General features: G+C 39.6%; 1 protein-coding gene and 1 pseudogene across 1 annotated transcript; one reads left to right on the top strand and one right to left on the bottom strand.

Annotated features, from left to right (window-relative positions):
* Positions 1-3934: 3934 nt before the first annotated feature.
* LOC148298705 (large ribosomal subunit protein eL20-like) lies at positions 3935-8358 on the top strand. The gene is made up of 4 exons (XM_088276700.1): positions 3935-3995; positions 5362-5424; positions 6449-6615; positions 7780-8358. The coding sequence occupies exons 1-4, from the start codon at positions 3935-3937 to the stop codon at positions 8356-8358; spliced, it is 870 nt and encodes a 289-aa protein (XP_088132826.1).
* A 372-nt stretch (positions 8359-8730) lies between these two features.
* LOC148298704 (uncharacterized) lies at positions 8731-9567 on the bottom strand (annotated as a pseudogene).
* Positions 9568-18125: the final 8558 nt, after the last annotated feature.

The raw sequence follows: 18125 nt of genomic DNA, 5'->3' as shown, positions 1-18125 counted from the left end.
TTTTGAGTTTCTATTACAATGCTTAGCATCTATCGGCCCTCTCTTTTAAGTTGGAAAATATCTACTCGTAAGTCGGTAACTGCTCGAGTGTGGCTCCGAGCTCATTGAGAAACGTAAGTGTGGGTAAAATGCGCTCGTAGGATCGCACTTAATTTTTGAGATGATTGTACTGATTGCGCATGGCTTCGAGATCCCTATCTTTATCTTACTTAACTTCGGTCATTCGATGCTGCATTATCTTGTTCTGCTCGGCTGCCTCATGGGCTTGAGTGGTCATCTTGTCGAGCTTGGTGCGTTCATCTTTCAATTGGGCCTTGGCCTTTTCTTATGCGTTTTTGAGTTACTTGAGGTCACGGGTGTTCTTGAACTAAATCTTCTTGAGCTTCGTCTCGAAGGATGATATTTCACGTTATTTCTACATGAGCTTAATCTTGTACTACGATAGCATGAGAAATTGCTTACGAATTAGACTGTCTACTGCTGCTCGTCGTATTCTTAGGGGGACTGTGTGGTCATTCAAAGCTCTCTGCCGAACTCGTAAAATTATTAATATTGTATGTGGAATGCAAGCATAATTATTTATATTTATCCGAGGCATTCGCATTCTTATTGCATTCTTATTGCATCTTATATGAGTGATGCTAAAATTTCAATTATGTGAACGCTTGAATAACGCCAGAACATAGAGAGGCTACTTTATAAAATAAATTATGCAATCGTGGCACTGGCAATTAAAATACATTTAATGTGATGCCATGCCCTGGCTTTGATTGGATCTTTTATCAGAATCGAACAATGTGTCCATAAATCATATCAAACTCTGCATTTTCCGATTGCTCTTCAGTCTAACAGAGCTGCCTGCATCGTTGCTGGGACAGTCGTTTTGCTCATACCTGCTGCTGTTTGAAATGTCCGACAGCTTGTACTGCCTGAGTGCGTTCTCCTGATCAATGGTGGTACTAATCAGTGATGCTTTACTGGCTTGCTCTAGCAGATAGGTGCGCTGTGGACTGAAACCAAATATTGAGCTTACCTATTCTAACTCAAAACGGTGTTAGTGTTATGCTTCTTCTTGTTGCGACACTGAAATGATCTCACTTCGATCGGCCACTTAATCTTAAATCATATCTCGAAATAGCCTTTCCATATGCGATATATTCTTCGAATTGATCGAACCCTTGGAGGCATCTCTGTCTTCCTGAATTAGTAATTTGGAGATAAACTTGAGTTCCTTATTTTACTTCAACAGGTTCCAATAGTCTTCACTCAGATCACTGAGTATTTACGAGCGCGACGAGTTGGTCCCACTGGCTTCATAGCAAAGGATTAGCTACTGCAGATAAAGCCCTTTTCTGATTATTCTCTAGGGCAGTTCATCGAGTTTTGCAATTTAGCCTGAGATATCCCTGAACTTCTCGAAATTGGTTAAGATTGGGGAATCTGGCTCTTGAAGCAGCTGCGTGTGCAGGGAGGATATGATTGTTCGAACTGGTAGCTTGTTCTTCAGCATTTGACTTGGCTTTTCAAGATAAATGAGCCTGTTATTGGCAATTTCCATGTAGGTGCATAGTTATTTGTAAAGTTCTTGGTGGTAGTTCACAAGTTCGTTCTGGCTGTTCAGTTTCTTGCGCTGGAATATCTTTATCCTGCCCTGATTTTTCAGCTTATTCAACTTGATTTCACCCAATTTTTTTCGTTTTTCCTCGTCGACCTGGCTCATCGCGTACTTTATTTCTGAAACCTACCACCATGAAGACCTCCTTTATTCAAGTTCTTTGTTCTTCTTCTTCCGCAGTTCCAACTTCACCTGCTTGCACTGATTGCCGAGTTCTTGGCATCTGTTCCACTCTGCTGCATTCACCAGATTCTTATAGGCATTCATCAACTTCTCTGTCACTTTTATGCTTATGAGCCTGCACAAGGCCTGCAGCACTCTTTGTCGATGATTTGGGATGGTCATCGAGTTCTTGAGAATACTCATGCTCGATCGAAATCCCCTGCTTGCATGCAACTTGGATAAGTACATGTCAAGCTCTGAAAACATAGCATTTGATGTGTCTCTTCTGCTTATTGATATTTTGCAGTTTTTCACAAATTAACGGCACTTATTCAATTTGATCCGTGACAATACAGCAAAGAGGATTTTCGCTGGGTTAGCCCGAATTGATTTTTGTTTTACTTCTTCATCAAAGGCACTCAAAGCATAATACTGGATTTTATCGAAATAAGTTTTAAGCTTTCGAATTAGCAGATCGCTCATATTTTGTATTTTTACTTTCGTTTTATGCTTTGGCTTTTTAGTATTGATGCGGCGGGTCGAACGCGAATATTTAATATGGATGAAATGCGCTTGAAGTTTGCTCATGTAGAGCGAGTGCAACAATAATAGAAACACCCTCGAGTTGGAAGGCACCTCAGATGTCTCAGGTGGGGTGTTGAGGGAGTTGAGCAAAGAACCGTGGGTACATGCCCTACGTCTGATGGAATGCGAACTATTAGATTCGATGTGGCTGTTAGTTATAGAATGCATTCTTCCTTATTATTTATTGCAATATTACATTTATTATAGGAATTATGGCTATCAATCGTGTATTTTATATACAACTTCAACACTGAAAGTATCGCAACTCTCGTGGATGCTGTAACTTAACGGATAGTTGAGGAGTTGATATTTAAATAGGGAGTGGTGAATTTATAATTCGGAAGAGCATCACATCGTCACCTCAAGTTATACTGATTGAGTATTTCATTATACTTATTCATCAGTTCACTTTCCCCCATGTTATCTCCCTCATGGACTGAATTTATACTTGCCCTCCCATCTCCCTCCAGCACCTCATCATCCAATTTCTCAATCCACTCGTCGGTATCTCTCTTGACAACGTTCGTCCTCGCCATGCTCCTCAGCACCAGGTTTCTATTTGATATACCGATTTGCCATGCCTTCTTACATGATTGCAGATACATTAAGTTTCGTAATTAACAGTGTTTGGCGTTGCGGGTCAACATTTAGTTTTATTTGCGCATATATTTGGAGTACATTTTGAGAGAAGCCTGGTACTTATGCTCACGTTACTCAATCATGGAATCCACAGATACGAGTTAGTTGTTGAGGGATTGCAGAGCGGCGTCGATTTATTCGAAATGGTGGGAGGCAGACCTGTTCGAAAGCGATTATTACGAATATGTATTCATCTTTGAATTATAAACGATCTGTGTGAGGAATTCTATTCTCATGCAAAGGCACATTATTATTGCATCCTAATACATTCATTCAAATACATTCAGTATTCAAAATTCTATAATGAACATCAGCACAATCCCGCACCCTCCCAACTCCGCGTGGCTCCCCCCGCTCGACCCCAACGATGAAGTAAGCCAACAGCATAGAATAGGACGCATTGGAGCAGGAAGAAGCACTGATTGAAGAGTAGTTTAAAAACATACTTACCCAGGACAATATTTCGGGTGTGGCCGCTTTCGGAACTCACGAGTAGGAGGAAGAGGAGTAAGAATAAGGTAAGGTTGTATGATATTATAGACGATGAAATTGACGAGATGGAGGACGACATCGACGAAATTCAAATGCCTGACGAAGAACTCGAATGATATTTATCTAACTAATCCATGAAGCGATATCACGAAAGGGCATTGAAATCAATCTGAGAGAAACTATTTGTTCTTGATCAATCCCTCAACCTTCATTTCGATGTCCACCTTTCTTACTCTCTGCAGTATCCAGGTTGATATTGCCAAGCAACCGGTTTCCAGCAGAGTTAGAACTCCCAGCGTCAATCTCAGTTTGCCAGAAATAGAGCAAGTTCCTTGGTGGCTGAAACATATGAAGACTATTAGCTGAATCGCCTTGCAACAAAGGACAGTGACGCAATAGCCCAAAGTCGTATTGAAGTATTTAGAGTAGGAAATTGCAACGATGCAAAGAATTGCCATGACCAAGGCCATCAATTCCACGATGAGGTTGTATACTGCGATAGGTAGGGCTATATTACGGAATGAATACCCTGTTGGCACATCATGTTCATTGTGAGGGAAGTAAAGTAGAGGGTAATTTGGATAATGGAAATGGCAGCGATGAAGGAGTTAAACAGCTTATACTGACCCAGTTTATTCAGAAATTCGATGTGGACTGCACGAGTCATTCCTCTTGCTAATAGTTATCTTATTATGTTAAATAATATAGTGTCGTATATTATTCGGCTACGATAACAACGATACCAGGTTTATTCAAAGCAGTTAGATCTCGATTAATTAAACTGTAAGCCATAATATTTGACTGTGTTTTAGCTCATTTATATGTAGTACACTCCTATTCATTTAATTTTCGGGTGTATTAATTGAGAACTGTGAGGATCAGCCCGAGAAGTATATTAACATTTAAACATTGATTATAAATGCAGGCATTGCAGCATTAGAACCAACTCCTCAAGCAACTCGCAGCCACACTCGAGAAGTAGAACTAATGTAAAAACAAGGAGAATAGCACTCTATTGACGCAGCTCGATAAACTCTACCAGTAGAATCACTAATTAAATGCGCAGATCTCCAAGCTCATCAAAAACAGCAATACCGTCGATACCAAAGATGTACACGACAGAACTTAGCAAATTGCTATCATCAAGTCATTGCACCAGCAGATTGATCAGCTTCAAGCACAACAGCACAACTACGAAAAATAAGTACTGCAGCTCAATAACCACAATAAGCTGCAAATTGCACGAATCGGTGAGCTAGAGAACTCTGAGGCCATGCTTAAAAGGGCGACTCAAAAGGACAAATAACTTGCTTTGAACTAAGCATAGGCCAAGTTCCGAATAGCACAGGAGTAGAATCAGCGGCTGCAACACCAGATAAGCCAGTTAAGCAACCAGTTCCAATCACTGGAGCAAAAGTTAGCACTCATGGAGGCGAGAAATCAGGAATAGGCAAGCATTTACTCGAATGAATCGACCTTACAACTATCAACTCATAATAATCAGCTTAGACAATCACTGGCTGAACTTCATCAATCTCTGACCGAACTCAAAGAGTAGCAAATACTGCAACAGCAATCGTAGCAACTACAAAAAATAGAGTATTAGCGCGCGATATCCAAGATCAAAGCGATGGAGGAATAGCTGCGGGGGAGTGCCAGCATGAAGCAGTAGCTTGTAGTGGCTGCTGCCAACGAGCAGAGAGAAATTAAAGAAAAGTAGTATCACAAGAGCAAGTGGAGGGATTTGTAAACTGAGAACACTCATTTAAAGGCTGAAATTTCATGTTCGAAAAGCGCAACCCTCAACGCCCAAGCCGTCGCAGACGAGAATAAGCGCCTCAAGGAATAAACTGACTACCTCTGCGCAGTTATTGAGCAGCTCAAAACCAGCAACCAGAACTACCAAGCCCGGATCGCACAAGCAGAGCTAGGTCAGGAGTAGCAATCGCGGTTAGCCAATTAGTATCGACAGCAACTGCACGCCTTGAAGGTATAGCATTAAAGATTGCTAAAGAAAGAGCAAGAGGAGCAGCAGGAATATCATAGAATGCATAAATAGCTGTAGACTGTGAAGAATAAGCTCAATAACTACCAAAGCATCAAGGACAACGACGATAAGATATATGAGCAGTACGAAGAGGAACTCAGCAACAAAAACAAGGAGAATACCGATTTGCTCCAAATGATCAGATCTCTCAGGAATTAGAATAAGGCCATTCGGGAAGCCATTGTCTATGAGATTCACAGCAGTGGTGACACCATCAGCAATATGAACCACAGTCACGCCGAAACTTAAAAATAAAGGCAGAGATAGCAATACAATAGACACATGCACAAAAATGCGAATGATTAGCGATTGCTTCAGAATTCAGAGTCTCTCAAGAAGCATCATGAACCCTTTGACATCAGGCCAAAATAAATGCCTAACTTCATCGGAAAGCAGCTTCATTTGACCAGGTCCAAGAATAACAGGAGCATGAACATCCACATGAATACGAGTGAGGACGCCCATAACAAAAAACGGACAATCTAAAATGCGCCCAGTCAGATCCCGTCAAGAGAATCGCAGCCATATACAATAAATGTGAGTGCCAGCAACCTCGGCAGGAACATGACGAGTATCATAGAAGTTGATCAACAGAACGAATGGAAATCCATACAAGCCGCGGCAAATAAACAGACGCGCAAATATTAATAGTAGAAGCATAAGAGTGGGATAGAGAAAGTGAAGAATAATAGTGCGCATGTGGCCCAGCAGCAACTGCACCAGCAGAAATAGAAAAAGTGGGCCAATCTAGAAAAAAAGATCAGTCAGCTCCAGCAGTAAAACAAGGAGCTCAAGCGGACCCTCCAATCCTGATATCAATTAATGATAAACACATTATATTTATGCCAATCAATCTATCACTCCCTCACTTATCCGTGATTAATTTCTACAATATCTTATGTAAACAGAGCCGCAAGCTGCATCTCTCTTCACCAATGCCTCCTTTAAGACCTATATGAGGATATTACATGCCTTTAAAATAGAGTACGAGAACCCTGATGGCTCAGTCCCCATGGAGCTCAAGAAGAAATTTCAAATTTCGTACATTTCAGCCATCGGACTCTGCTTAGTGAATGTAATTGGCCAAATGGCTATCCACACACAGGGAAAGGGCAATAAAGAATATATTCATAAAAAATTGAAAGTAATGATGCCATTAGGTTTGGCGTTTGGCGTCACCGGCTGTATCGCAGTATTCAACGCCTATCGGATGTTTAAGACCATACCGTAAGAGAAGATTCTACGCAATATACAGAGTACCATAAGCTATAGTCAGAGAGTGCTCTCATCCAGGAGCACAACTACCGGAGTGCAAGATTTTAAATGAATTGATAAGTCTTTTTAATTTACTCTGTTATCAATGGATCAAATCATACAATGATAAGTGTTGGAATGTAAATGGGATTGAGATGCTGATTAGACTAATCAATACAGCCAAGATATTCACGCTATTTCAAATATGCATTCGCCTATGGAGTGATGTGCTTTAGCTGCATAGTTATAATCATTATAATAATTTGCCTCAAGAATGCCTTTTCGGTTCATGAAGAATTTTCAGAGAATCCGCAAGCCACTCGTTTCAAAATAAGTAAGATAAGAGTCAGAAAGGGTGCTCACCACGCATGAAAGCCTGATGAGAAATATTAATACTTTGGCGAAGATATTCGGCACTGTTGGTGTAGGTGTTTATGTGTTCAGCTACTACAGTCTCTCTGATGCCTATGACCCTGAGTATGAAGCAGTCCAGAAAAAGCAAAATAAAATAGCGAAAGCAGAGGGGCTTCAGCTCATGGAAGCCAAATATCTACACAAAAATAATGCAAATGCCAAAATGAACTGATTAATTATATTAAATGGCCAAACAATTTCTGAATCCATGCCAGTCGGTTCTCAAGCAAACATTCATTGCACTGAGGACGCTCGTTTGTCTGCTATTGTTATTTTTATTGTTTGACACCGAAATTATAGATTTGCTTATTAAACCTATTATTTGTATTCACTTAATGGTTGCTTGAATAAGCTAATCATATCGTTAGCTCAGACTCTTGATTTATCGTTTCGTATCTCCCAAATTTTGGAAGATATTGCATATTGCGTTGATTGTTTAGCATTTACCATCTGAAACCCAAAGCCTTAAGCTGAAAACAAACATCGGTTGAGATTGAATAAATATAGCTAAATATTCATTCATTTGATTATTTAAATTAATAATTAATATTGAATTTTTTTAATGGTCAAGATCGCCAAGAAGGGTTCTCAAGATCCGGTTGACTCATCTCTCCAAATGAAAATCAGGCAGTATTTGGTGATGGGCAGAAAGACCCCCACAGAGCAAGAGGCTAACCCAAAGGTCTATGCTATCCGCCTCTTCGCACCCAATGCCGTTGTCGCCAAATCTAAATTCTGGTACCATCTCAGGAGGCAGCTCAAAACAAAAAGCGCACAAGGCCAAATCCTTTCTGTGAATGAAATCTTTGAACGTCGACCAAACCACATAAAAACTTTCGGAATTGTTCTCAGATATCAGTCCAGAACCGGCATCCATAACATGTACAAGGAATACAGAGACATCTCCCTGAATGGGGCAGTCAGTCAACTCCACATGGAGATGGCTGGAAACCACAGAGCCTCAAGAGATACGATTTCCATCATTCGAACCGCCGTCTTGCAGAAAAAAGATGACATCAGACGACCAAAATCACATCTCTTCAGAGAAAACGGCTTAAAGTTCCCCATTGTCAGAACTACACCCAGGGCCAGCCAGAAGAGATACAGAAAAATCTTCAAGGCCAACCGACCAAACACATTCAAACAATGATCTTTTGTTAACCTATTTAAACATTCCTATTTCCAGTTCCAATATGCATGGCACAACTCGATACAATTAATGAGCGAATATAACAGAATGGCCATAACATCTGGTCCAATCTTAATGAAATTTTTGATAGACAGCCTTCGGAGATATATAAGAGAAGTCAACTGTATAATGGTTAAATATTCAATTTAATGAAGACATCAATCAAATAGTCCGCCCATTCCGCCATCATCTTCTTCTGCTGGTGGCTATTAATTTTTAACTTCAGGGGCTTTTTTGCCTTTCTCTTCTTTTGCTGCTTTTGGAGCTTCTTATTTCTTTTATGCGACTGCTGGGCCTGTGGCAACGAGAGCATCTAGTTCAGGGATTTTGAATCTATGATAGAAGAATACTGTACCCTGATTCGATGGAGAGAGCTGCAATGTTCTTGAAGCTGTTGGCAATCATGAAGGGGACTGTTGCTTCGATGGGGTACCCAGCTGAAAGAGAGAGACCAGCGAGGTTCTTGATACCGTTTTGGAATTTAGTCAAAAGGGATGATGGGTCGATATTGATGATTTCGTCACCCAGCATTGTTCCTTCATCATAAACGTGAGTAATCTTGATACCATATTCAAAGGGCTTCAAGTTAAGTTTCTTTAAAAGAGCAGCTTCTGAAGCTTTGATTTTCTTTCCCTTGGTGCACACTTTGAATTCCTTGGTGATTTCAATTTGACCCTTGTTGATCTTGGTGGAGATGTTCAAGGCGTGGAAGAAGTTGATTTGAGATGGGTCAAGACCAGTTGGTCCCGGGGCAATTGCGAAATCGATGGGAGAAAGGACACCAACTCTAGCTTCAGTGGGAACTTTGTTGGCTTCAAGCTTCTGTTTGAGTTCGAAGACTGGTGCGTCGGTGAAGATCATAGCGATTTTATCCTTCAGGAGTGGCACAAGTGCCTCAAGTTCAGGAATCTTTCCTCCGAATTGTGTTGAGAGGTTTTTGAATTCATCTTCCTCGATTCCGTGGGTTCTCATCTTGATGATATACTTGGTGAGGGTATTCTTGTTAATGACAAGCCTGGCATCATAGGACCTGAGGAGCTTTCTGATCTGATGAATTTGGGATGAGCCGACGTTGGTGAAGTTGGCAAGGATGATCTGTTTATGATTTCCGAAGAGTTCATACAATTCCTCAATGATTGCAGCTTTTTCAGCTCTATTCTCTGTGGCCATTCCTTTATACAATATATTACAATATATTACAATTTATTACAATTTATTAAATTAATTCTGATATTAATTCAAATTAATCTTTTACTATGATTTTGCATTTATAAGGCCATGCACTCCCGGATTTACTCACTCCATACGATGAAGCACTCCAGTTAAGTTCGAAAATTAAATCCAATAATTAAGCACAATATGAAATTGAAAATTTATACGTCGGATTTATTTGAGTTATGCATTCTTCATAGTCTTAGAGAGGCTCCAATACCTGAAGACGAACCAATAAAACTAGGGAGCTTATAAATATAATCATTAAAATAATTAATTATAATCCATTGTTGATAGAAACTAGAAAATGTCTTTATCCTCCTTTTTCGCAGACCGTCATAAAAATATAAAATCATAGGGGAACAGCGATTTAGTTGCTCTCTTTAATAATAACACGCCTCTACGTGGATCTCAACAGCAAAAAGCAGACAAAATTCACAAGAAAAAGAAAGCAGTCAAAGAAGAGTCTGAAGATAGCATGAGTGAAGAAATATAAAGTGAAGAATAAGTCAAAACCGTAACCCACAAGCAAAAGCATAAGGAACAAAAGTCGGCCAAAAATTAGCAAAATCAGAAGGCTGAAAAGACCAGTGACAAATCCAAAAACAAAGTGGTGACGGAGAAACCGAAATAAACAGTGCAGGTGCAGTAATAAAAAAAATAATAGCCGGAGAATTTAGATTCGACTATCTTTGTGGGTAATGTGCCACTTGAAACAACACACTCTGAAATTAAAAAGTTCTTTGGCAGTTACGGGAGTGTGATAAAGGTGTGGTTCCGATCGATTCCTGTCGAGGATAGCAAGCTGCCCATAAAGGCAAAGCATATCCTGAAAAAGTATCAGCAAGGAGCTGACACTATGAATGCTTACGTGAAGTTCGATAAATAAGAATAGGCAAAGAAGGCTTGCTCTGCAAATGGCATAGTGTTCAAATAAAAAAATATTCGGGTGTCCCTATGCCAAGAAAAATAAATTGATTTCGATTGCACAATATTCATTGGTAATCTACCACATAAAGTCAGAGAGCAAGAGCTTTGGGAATCATTTGCGCCAATTGGAGGTATCAAAAATGTCAGGGTCATCAGAAATAAGCAGACCCAGGAGGGCATCGGAATTGCTTATATAAGGTTCGATACGAAATAGCTGATGAGGAAGTCTATCGAAGACATGAATGGCAAACAAATTGGGGGCCGATAAATGAGAATAAAGAAGGCTGTGAGCAAGGATAGGCTTGAAAAGAAAATAAAGAATATCAAATAAAAAAAAACCAACAAGTTCAAGGCAAGTCTTGGTGGTAAGAGGACCAAGGTGAATGAGTCAGAATAAAAGAAAGGGGAGTCAGCCATTGGAGGAGAAACGGTTGCCAAAACCAAATAAGCAATATAGTTTAGTAAGCCTTCTTTCTTCAAAACTAAGCCCATCCAAAAAGCTGACAAGCCTTTTAGTAAAAATCAACAAGCTCCAAGAAATGGTCATACTGGCAAAAGCAAGTAATTTGCAGGCAAGAGCTACCACAACAATGGAGGCAAGAATAAAAAGTATGATGCAAATAGCAAATTCAGTAAGTTTAACAAAAATACGAACTCTCATCAAAGTCCTTCTTCAAAATCTGGGCACTGATTTTGATTTGATAGTATTTAAAGCACAATACTTTATATTTATGCCCTTAATATTACTAAATATATTAACAATAGCAATGTTGTAGGCTCAGTTCACCCTCACACACATTTTTTGCCTATTGGGCTTGTATATCGCCAGCTGTATTTGCATGACATCCCTCATGGAACTGTATGTCGGTCATTGGGTAATGGGGAGCATTTTCATCAGTCTATGGCTACTCGTTGTAATATTCAGAGGTATTTCGACATTCCTGATATACCCAGGCAGCTTCAAATTCACACAATCTCAAGTTTAAATTCGATAGAGTGAGTATCTTTACGCTTAAAACTGCAGGCACAGCAAGAATTTACGAGCCCTTTTAAATAATCTGGAAACAGCACACTATTCACAAATAGCTGAACAACGCAATCTTTTCAAAAACGTCGATATCATTACAAATATTTTGAAGAACATTCTGATTTTAAATCGAACCAGAAATAATAACAGAAAAAGGCAGCTGCTAGATCTGTACAAAGAACTGCTATAACAGATTCGAAGACCACTCATAGAAAACACAACTCTGACCCTGCGTGCCATCCTGAGTAGCAATGGACTGCTGCCATCGATAATCCCGTTCGATTAAGAATAGTATGCGAGCTGCATGGCGATGCAGGTGCGCTAAATAAATGAGACCTTAGAATAGATTGAAGATTTATAATACAAGATCGCGCGGCCCAAACTGAAGTCCATCATGAAGATTAATGAACAAGATGCGAGCTATTCCTACTTCTAAGAAAATGTTATAGTTGGGTGGATGCTTCAGGGAGAAAAGTTGTTTGAACTAGATTCTTATTATGGATTTTGGGACCAATAGTACTTATACACCAAGGATTTTCTTGTGCTGTCTGATCAGTATTCAATATAATATGCTGTCATCCACGGTTTTGCTCACAATCATCATTCCGCTCTTTTCGCCAAAAATGTTCATGCCAAAGCTGTTCTATTTAATAATCCGAATGCAGAGTACATGCAGAGTATGGTAATCAACAATTAGAGCATCTGGCAGTACATTGAAATGGGCTATTAGATAATCGTATGGAATTATAGAGGGTACGGCAATTCAACAGGCATCCCAAGCCTTGCAAAATGTCTGAAGGATGCCGAATAGCTCTATAAGCATTGCCAATTAGCACACGGCTTGGACATAAGAATAGTGTACGGATACTCGTTAGGTGGAATGTGTGCAATCAATTTAGCAAAAAAGTATTAAAATGACATAAAATTAGTAATCGCTGATCGAACATTTTGTAGCCTAGAAAAAGCTGCGATAGAATTCATCCCAAAGGCAGACAATGTAATAGACGACATTGTGAAAAAAATTGGAAAATGGATCGTCAGGTTTTTTGTTTATAATGAAATCGAAGATTATTCGCCAATATATTTTTCTCTCAAGTGCAAAAAGGTGATGATCTGGAGCATAAAAGACTAAATAATAAGAGGAGAAGCCTCATTAAAGCACGGCTTACTCGATGAAATACGAGAGGGCTCCACAACCTCGAGATCTAGTCTCAGTAAAATAAAAAAAGTAGGGGAGAATGAGTACCACGAAGTAGAAATGATCGCGGATGAGACTGCTATAGACCTATCGCAACAGCTCGCAGACTATTACAAGCAGGCAATATTCTTCGCAGACAATATGGCTTAATTATTCAACACCTCCTAAGAAGAGTATTATATATTGGCAGATACGCTAAATTTAGATGGGGGAGGTGAAAAACTCCCATCACTTTCCAAACCCGTCATTCACTACAACAATTAAACCATTTACAAAATCCAAATCGATTACTTTATGGGTTTGCTAGCTTTTGGCCCAGTAAATCACAAAATTAGCAATGTACTTTTCCCCCCTAACTTAGGATGAGTTTGCGGAAAGAATCTAAAAAATTGCAAAAGCCTTCAACCCATAAAATAGAATTACTCTACAAGAGAAAGAAGTGAGGAACGTGATAAATAGTTTAAAATACGCCCGCGACTTGGTTAGGGATGATTAAATACACAAACACTTTGGAGAGTTGATTGTGACTTCGAGTAGACATAACGAGCAGTTGCGAAAAAATTAAATGCAAACTCTCTGCTCCTATATTCAGAAATATGCGGAATAATGATAAACCCAAGATCCTGGCACAAATAGCTGTTGCCAATACTGATTTATCCAAATAATTAATTGGTACTTCGGTAGATAGCCGAACCTTAATTAGTTTGAGTATTACAAATGTTAACCATTTAATTATATGGCTTTGTTTGCCGATCGCCATAATCATTAGCAATCTTAAAATGCTGAAGATTTCGAGTTTACTCCGTAACAAGAGAGTCTTAAGTCTGCTACCCATGAGAGGAGGCCCACCAGGATGGGATCGACCAGATCCTCCTCCTTCCGCGACTCTTCCAGTCGATCACTAATTATCGGATGAATAAATTTTGTTTCATTTTCCAGATCGAAACATGCCCGAATTCTTCTTGACCCAGCCCGAAATTTATGAAGGAGACACGTTCCAGGAAGGAGCCAAACATTTCTTTGGAGGATGGGGTTTATTTTTTTTGAGTGCCACTTTCTTCGGAGGTCTTCTGGTACTGACCATTCCCCCACGCGTAAACATATCAAAGTAATGTAGTAAGATCCGTTATACGGCCGAGAATTTTTAGAGATGTTCGAGCTTGACAAGAAGTTTGCCGAGAGCAAACAGTGGCTCAAATGGGGAAAATAAAATCCTGTAAAGCTGGGTACACAATATTTTTAACCGCTCAGAAATTGCTCCTGAATACTTCCCAACCCAATACACGATGGGCCAGCGTGAAACCATTTTAAACATGAAAGCTCAGTACGATGCTCTGGTAAAGCCAAATTAGTAAATCCGATCCTACTTGACCAAGCTCAAAGAAAAATGTGACAACAAAGTTAAAAATCGGAATAATCCCGAACAAAACGCTGACACCCATCAGGCCGCTGCGCATCATTGATTTGTCTCTTGCTGAATGAATGAATAAAATAAGCCATTCAGTATGAATACGCAGATTACAATATAATATTTAAATTTATGACTTCCACTGAAGAAAAGTGCAGATCTTTACAATAAAGGCTGAATATGCTGCCATAGTTAGCCCCGGAAAACCCTCAAAAACAAAAGATTAACCAACTCTAATAATTTTTAAGGAAGACTTGGCAGCAGTTTGCCGAGTAGAACTTCAGCGACGAGTTCAAAATCAAAAAGATGATGGATCAAATTCAAAATCTATAATTGGTAGTGCAGGAATACACGGAATCCATCTCTGATAAATGTATTTTCTTACGATAACATAGAAAGAAGCAATAAGCTGAAAATAGACAGATATGATAAAAAAGCTCAGAAAATCCTATAAAAGATCTCTAAGGTATCACAGTATAAATATTATTAGGAACGCAGGGATACCTAAAAAAACATAAACTCGACTTTGGAGAATTATATCATCGAACTCACATCAGCTAAAAATAAGGGCAACTCAAATTGCAAATTTGCTCTCAAGGAATTTAATGAACTGTAAGAGTAATTGGAGGCCATCGAGCAATCCATAAACAGCGAAGAACTTGCAAATAAGGAAATATCAAAGAAAATATACGCTCAATTTAGCTTACAAATCGACGAGCTGAATTAACTCATTAGGGAGGAGAGGATATTGAGAACAAAGTAAGAAAAGTAAATTGTGGACAAAATGGAGGACATGTATAAAAGAGTGCATGCCGAAATCCAAAAGTCGAAGATGAGCAGAGAGAAAAAATAAGAAGAGACTATCGAATTTCTCGAAAAAGTCATTGAAAAAGTAAGGCACTAAATGGCAAAGCGCTGAGAAATCGATATCCACCAATTATCCCATTTTTATTTTACTTCCATAAACCTTGATACATTAATATAATTAATAAATGGATCTCTCAATCTTGAAATTTACGACCATTCCGATCCACATGAGCTCCAGAAACAGAGGATCCATACACAGGTCTCGCAAGGAAAAGAAAATTCCATAATTGAAGTCGTTCTGGGATGAAGACCGATTATCGTTGATGGTAGGCAATCCATGTGTTTCATCACAAAAGTATAAAACAAACAGAATTGATTCCACCCAGAGTGTCTATCGTAATATCGGTTTAAACAAAAGAAGGCTGTTATTTTCTGAGCGAAAAGCGTAGACACCCTAACCAGGCAATCGGAACAAAGAGCTTGCAAACCTTCAGCTTATCAGTGGCGGTGTTTGTCTCGATAAATAACATGAAAAAACGGACGAAGAATGGCTTCGAAGGACTTCACAAACCAAACGAAAGAAATTATTTCGAATACAAAATAGCATAACGTATACCCTCACGAACAATAGGGAAACTGATGAGGATACAAGAGTGCTGCACTCGCCTCGAAGATTATTTGGGTATTAAATATCCTCCCGATCACCAATGAACAAGAAAATCAGTTCTTTCAACCACTGATTCTTTATAATATATTTATCGTTCAATGCATAATTTTACTATCACCGCTTTGCATTCATTTTTTTCTTGGTGAAAACTAGAAAGATTTATTGTAGTTGGTAAAGCGCCTCTTCTAAAATGCTTTGAGATGATAGATCTTTATAGGCGGAAAACCTCATTGAAGTTTCGATTAATCCCGTTTCGGATAATCCCGTTTCGGATAATCCCGTTTCGGATAATCCCGTTTCGGATAATCCTGTTTTTGAAGGGTCGAAGAATATAAAAAGTTCCGGCAATGGATAAGTCTGTAGAAACCCAAAAAGCAAATGAATATTCACATTAAAAAATCGAATTCAAATAGATTTCAAACTCATAAATTAAAGCAAAAGCCCATAAAAGTGCAACTATTAAAATATAAATTTGAATCCGAGTCGCATCAAGAAACAGTGGGTTGCAATTTAAAATATTGCAACTATCTGCTAAAAAATTATGCTCAAACTGAGGATAGTGCACTTCCTCTTTAATTTCGTGATTCGTGATATTCAATTTAAAAGCATTTTGAATTGGCTGTGCATGTTGAATATTAGATATTAATTATTTATTAATGATTGCAAAATCACTGTTCAGCAAGTGCCTCAGCAAGCAGCTCTTCAGCTTCGCCTCCAAGAAGGGGCAAATTTCGCAAGTCATCGGCGCCGTCGTGGATGTGCAATTCGAAGGTGAAATCCCTCCAATTCTCAATGCATTATAAGTTGAAGGAGTTGAAAATAGGCTTGTTCTCGAAGTTGCCCAGCATTTAGGTGACTCGAGAGTGAGGACTATCGCTATGGACTCCACCGAAGGATTGGTCCGAGGCCAATAAGTCAATGATACAGGAGCCCCAATCAGTATTCCTGTTGGCCCCGAAACATTAGGCAGAATTATGAATGTGATCGGAGACCCCATTGATTAAAGGGGACCTATTAATACTAAGCTTCGGTATCCCATTCATAGGGAAGCACCATCTTTCGACGAGCAAGGCTCAGGTGCTGAAATCCTGATTACCGGGATCAAAGTCGTCGATATGCTCGCTCCATATGCAAGAGGTGGCAAGATCGGACTGTTCGGTGGTGCTGGTGTCGGAAAGACTGTCGTCATCCAAGAATTAATCAACAACGTTGCAAAGGCTCATGGTGGTTTCTCTGTCTTCGCAGGAGTTGGTGAAAGGACCAGAGAAGGGAATGATTTGTATCACGAAATGATCGAATCAGGTGTCATTAAAATCGATGGTCCAGGCTCTCGATGTGCTCTCATTTACGGCCAAATGAACGAACCCCCAGGAGCCAGAGCTCGAGTTGGATTGACCGGATTGACAGTTGCCGAATACTTTAGAGATGAATAAGGAAAGGATGTGCTCCTCTTTATCGATAACATCTTCAGATTCACTCAAGCCTGCTCAGAAGTGTCTGCCCTTCTCGGCCGTATCCCGTCTGCCGTCGGATATCAGCCAACTTTGGCTACTGATTTGGGAGCCTTGCAAGAAAGAATTACAACAACCAAAAAGGGATCAATTACTTCAGTCCAAGCCATTTATGTACCTGCCGACGATTTGACTGATCCGGCTCCAGCTACAACATTCGCCTTTTTGGATGCTACAACTGTGCTCTCTCGAGCCTTGACAGAACTAGGTATCTACCCAGCTGTGGATCCTCTGGATTCGACTTCCCGTATTTTGGATCCCACAGTGGTCGGCTAAAACCATTATTCGGTTGCTAGAGGTGTGCAAAAGCTCCTGCAAGACTATAAGTCGCTGCAAGATATCATCGCCATCTTGGGTATGGACGAATTGTCTGAAGATGATAAGTTGACTGTCGCTAGAGCCCGTAAGATCCAGAAATTCTTGTCGCAGCCGTTCTTCATGAGCTAGATCTTCACAGGTAGAAAGGGCAAACTCGTTCAGCTCAAGGACACAATCCAAGGCTTCGAAGGTACATTTTATATTTAATTCAGCTCTATTGGAAGGAAAGGGAGATGACTATCCTGAAGCTGCGTTTTATATGCAAGGCACCTTAGAAGAAGCCTTCGAAGAAGGAAAGAGAATGGCCATGCAAGCTACCAAAAAATGATGATTGCGAATATCTAAAATAAATTCATCCATCTTATTAATCATGATCTGATGTTGTTCTATTAATAAAATCGAGTTGAGGTCGAACACTCTTCCAGCAAGTTTGATTATATATACTTGGATGTTGAATAATATGGCGAGCAGTCTTAAATTCATCCAACGAGGCTACCATCATATTAACATTAATAATAAACGGATAAATAGATGATATCCGAATTAAAGGAATAATCCGAATTAAAGGAATAATCGGGATTGGGATAGGGGTTGGGGTTGGGGTTGGGGTTGGGGTTGGGGTTGGGGTTGGGGTTGGGGTTGGGGTTGGA

This window comes from Brachycentrus maculatus, unplaced genomic scaffold (assembly GCF_059751285.1).
Source record: "Brachycentrus maculatus isolate JH-2025_06_01 unplaced genomic scaffold, ASM5975128v1 h1tg001712l, whole genome shotgun sequence".
Classification (NCBI taxonomy): domain Eukaryota; kingdom Metazoa; phylum Arthropoda; class Insecta; order Trichoptera; family Brachycentridae; genus Brachycentrus; species Brachycentrus maculatus.
This window is presented reverse-complemented; position numbering and strand designations above follow the sequence as displayed.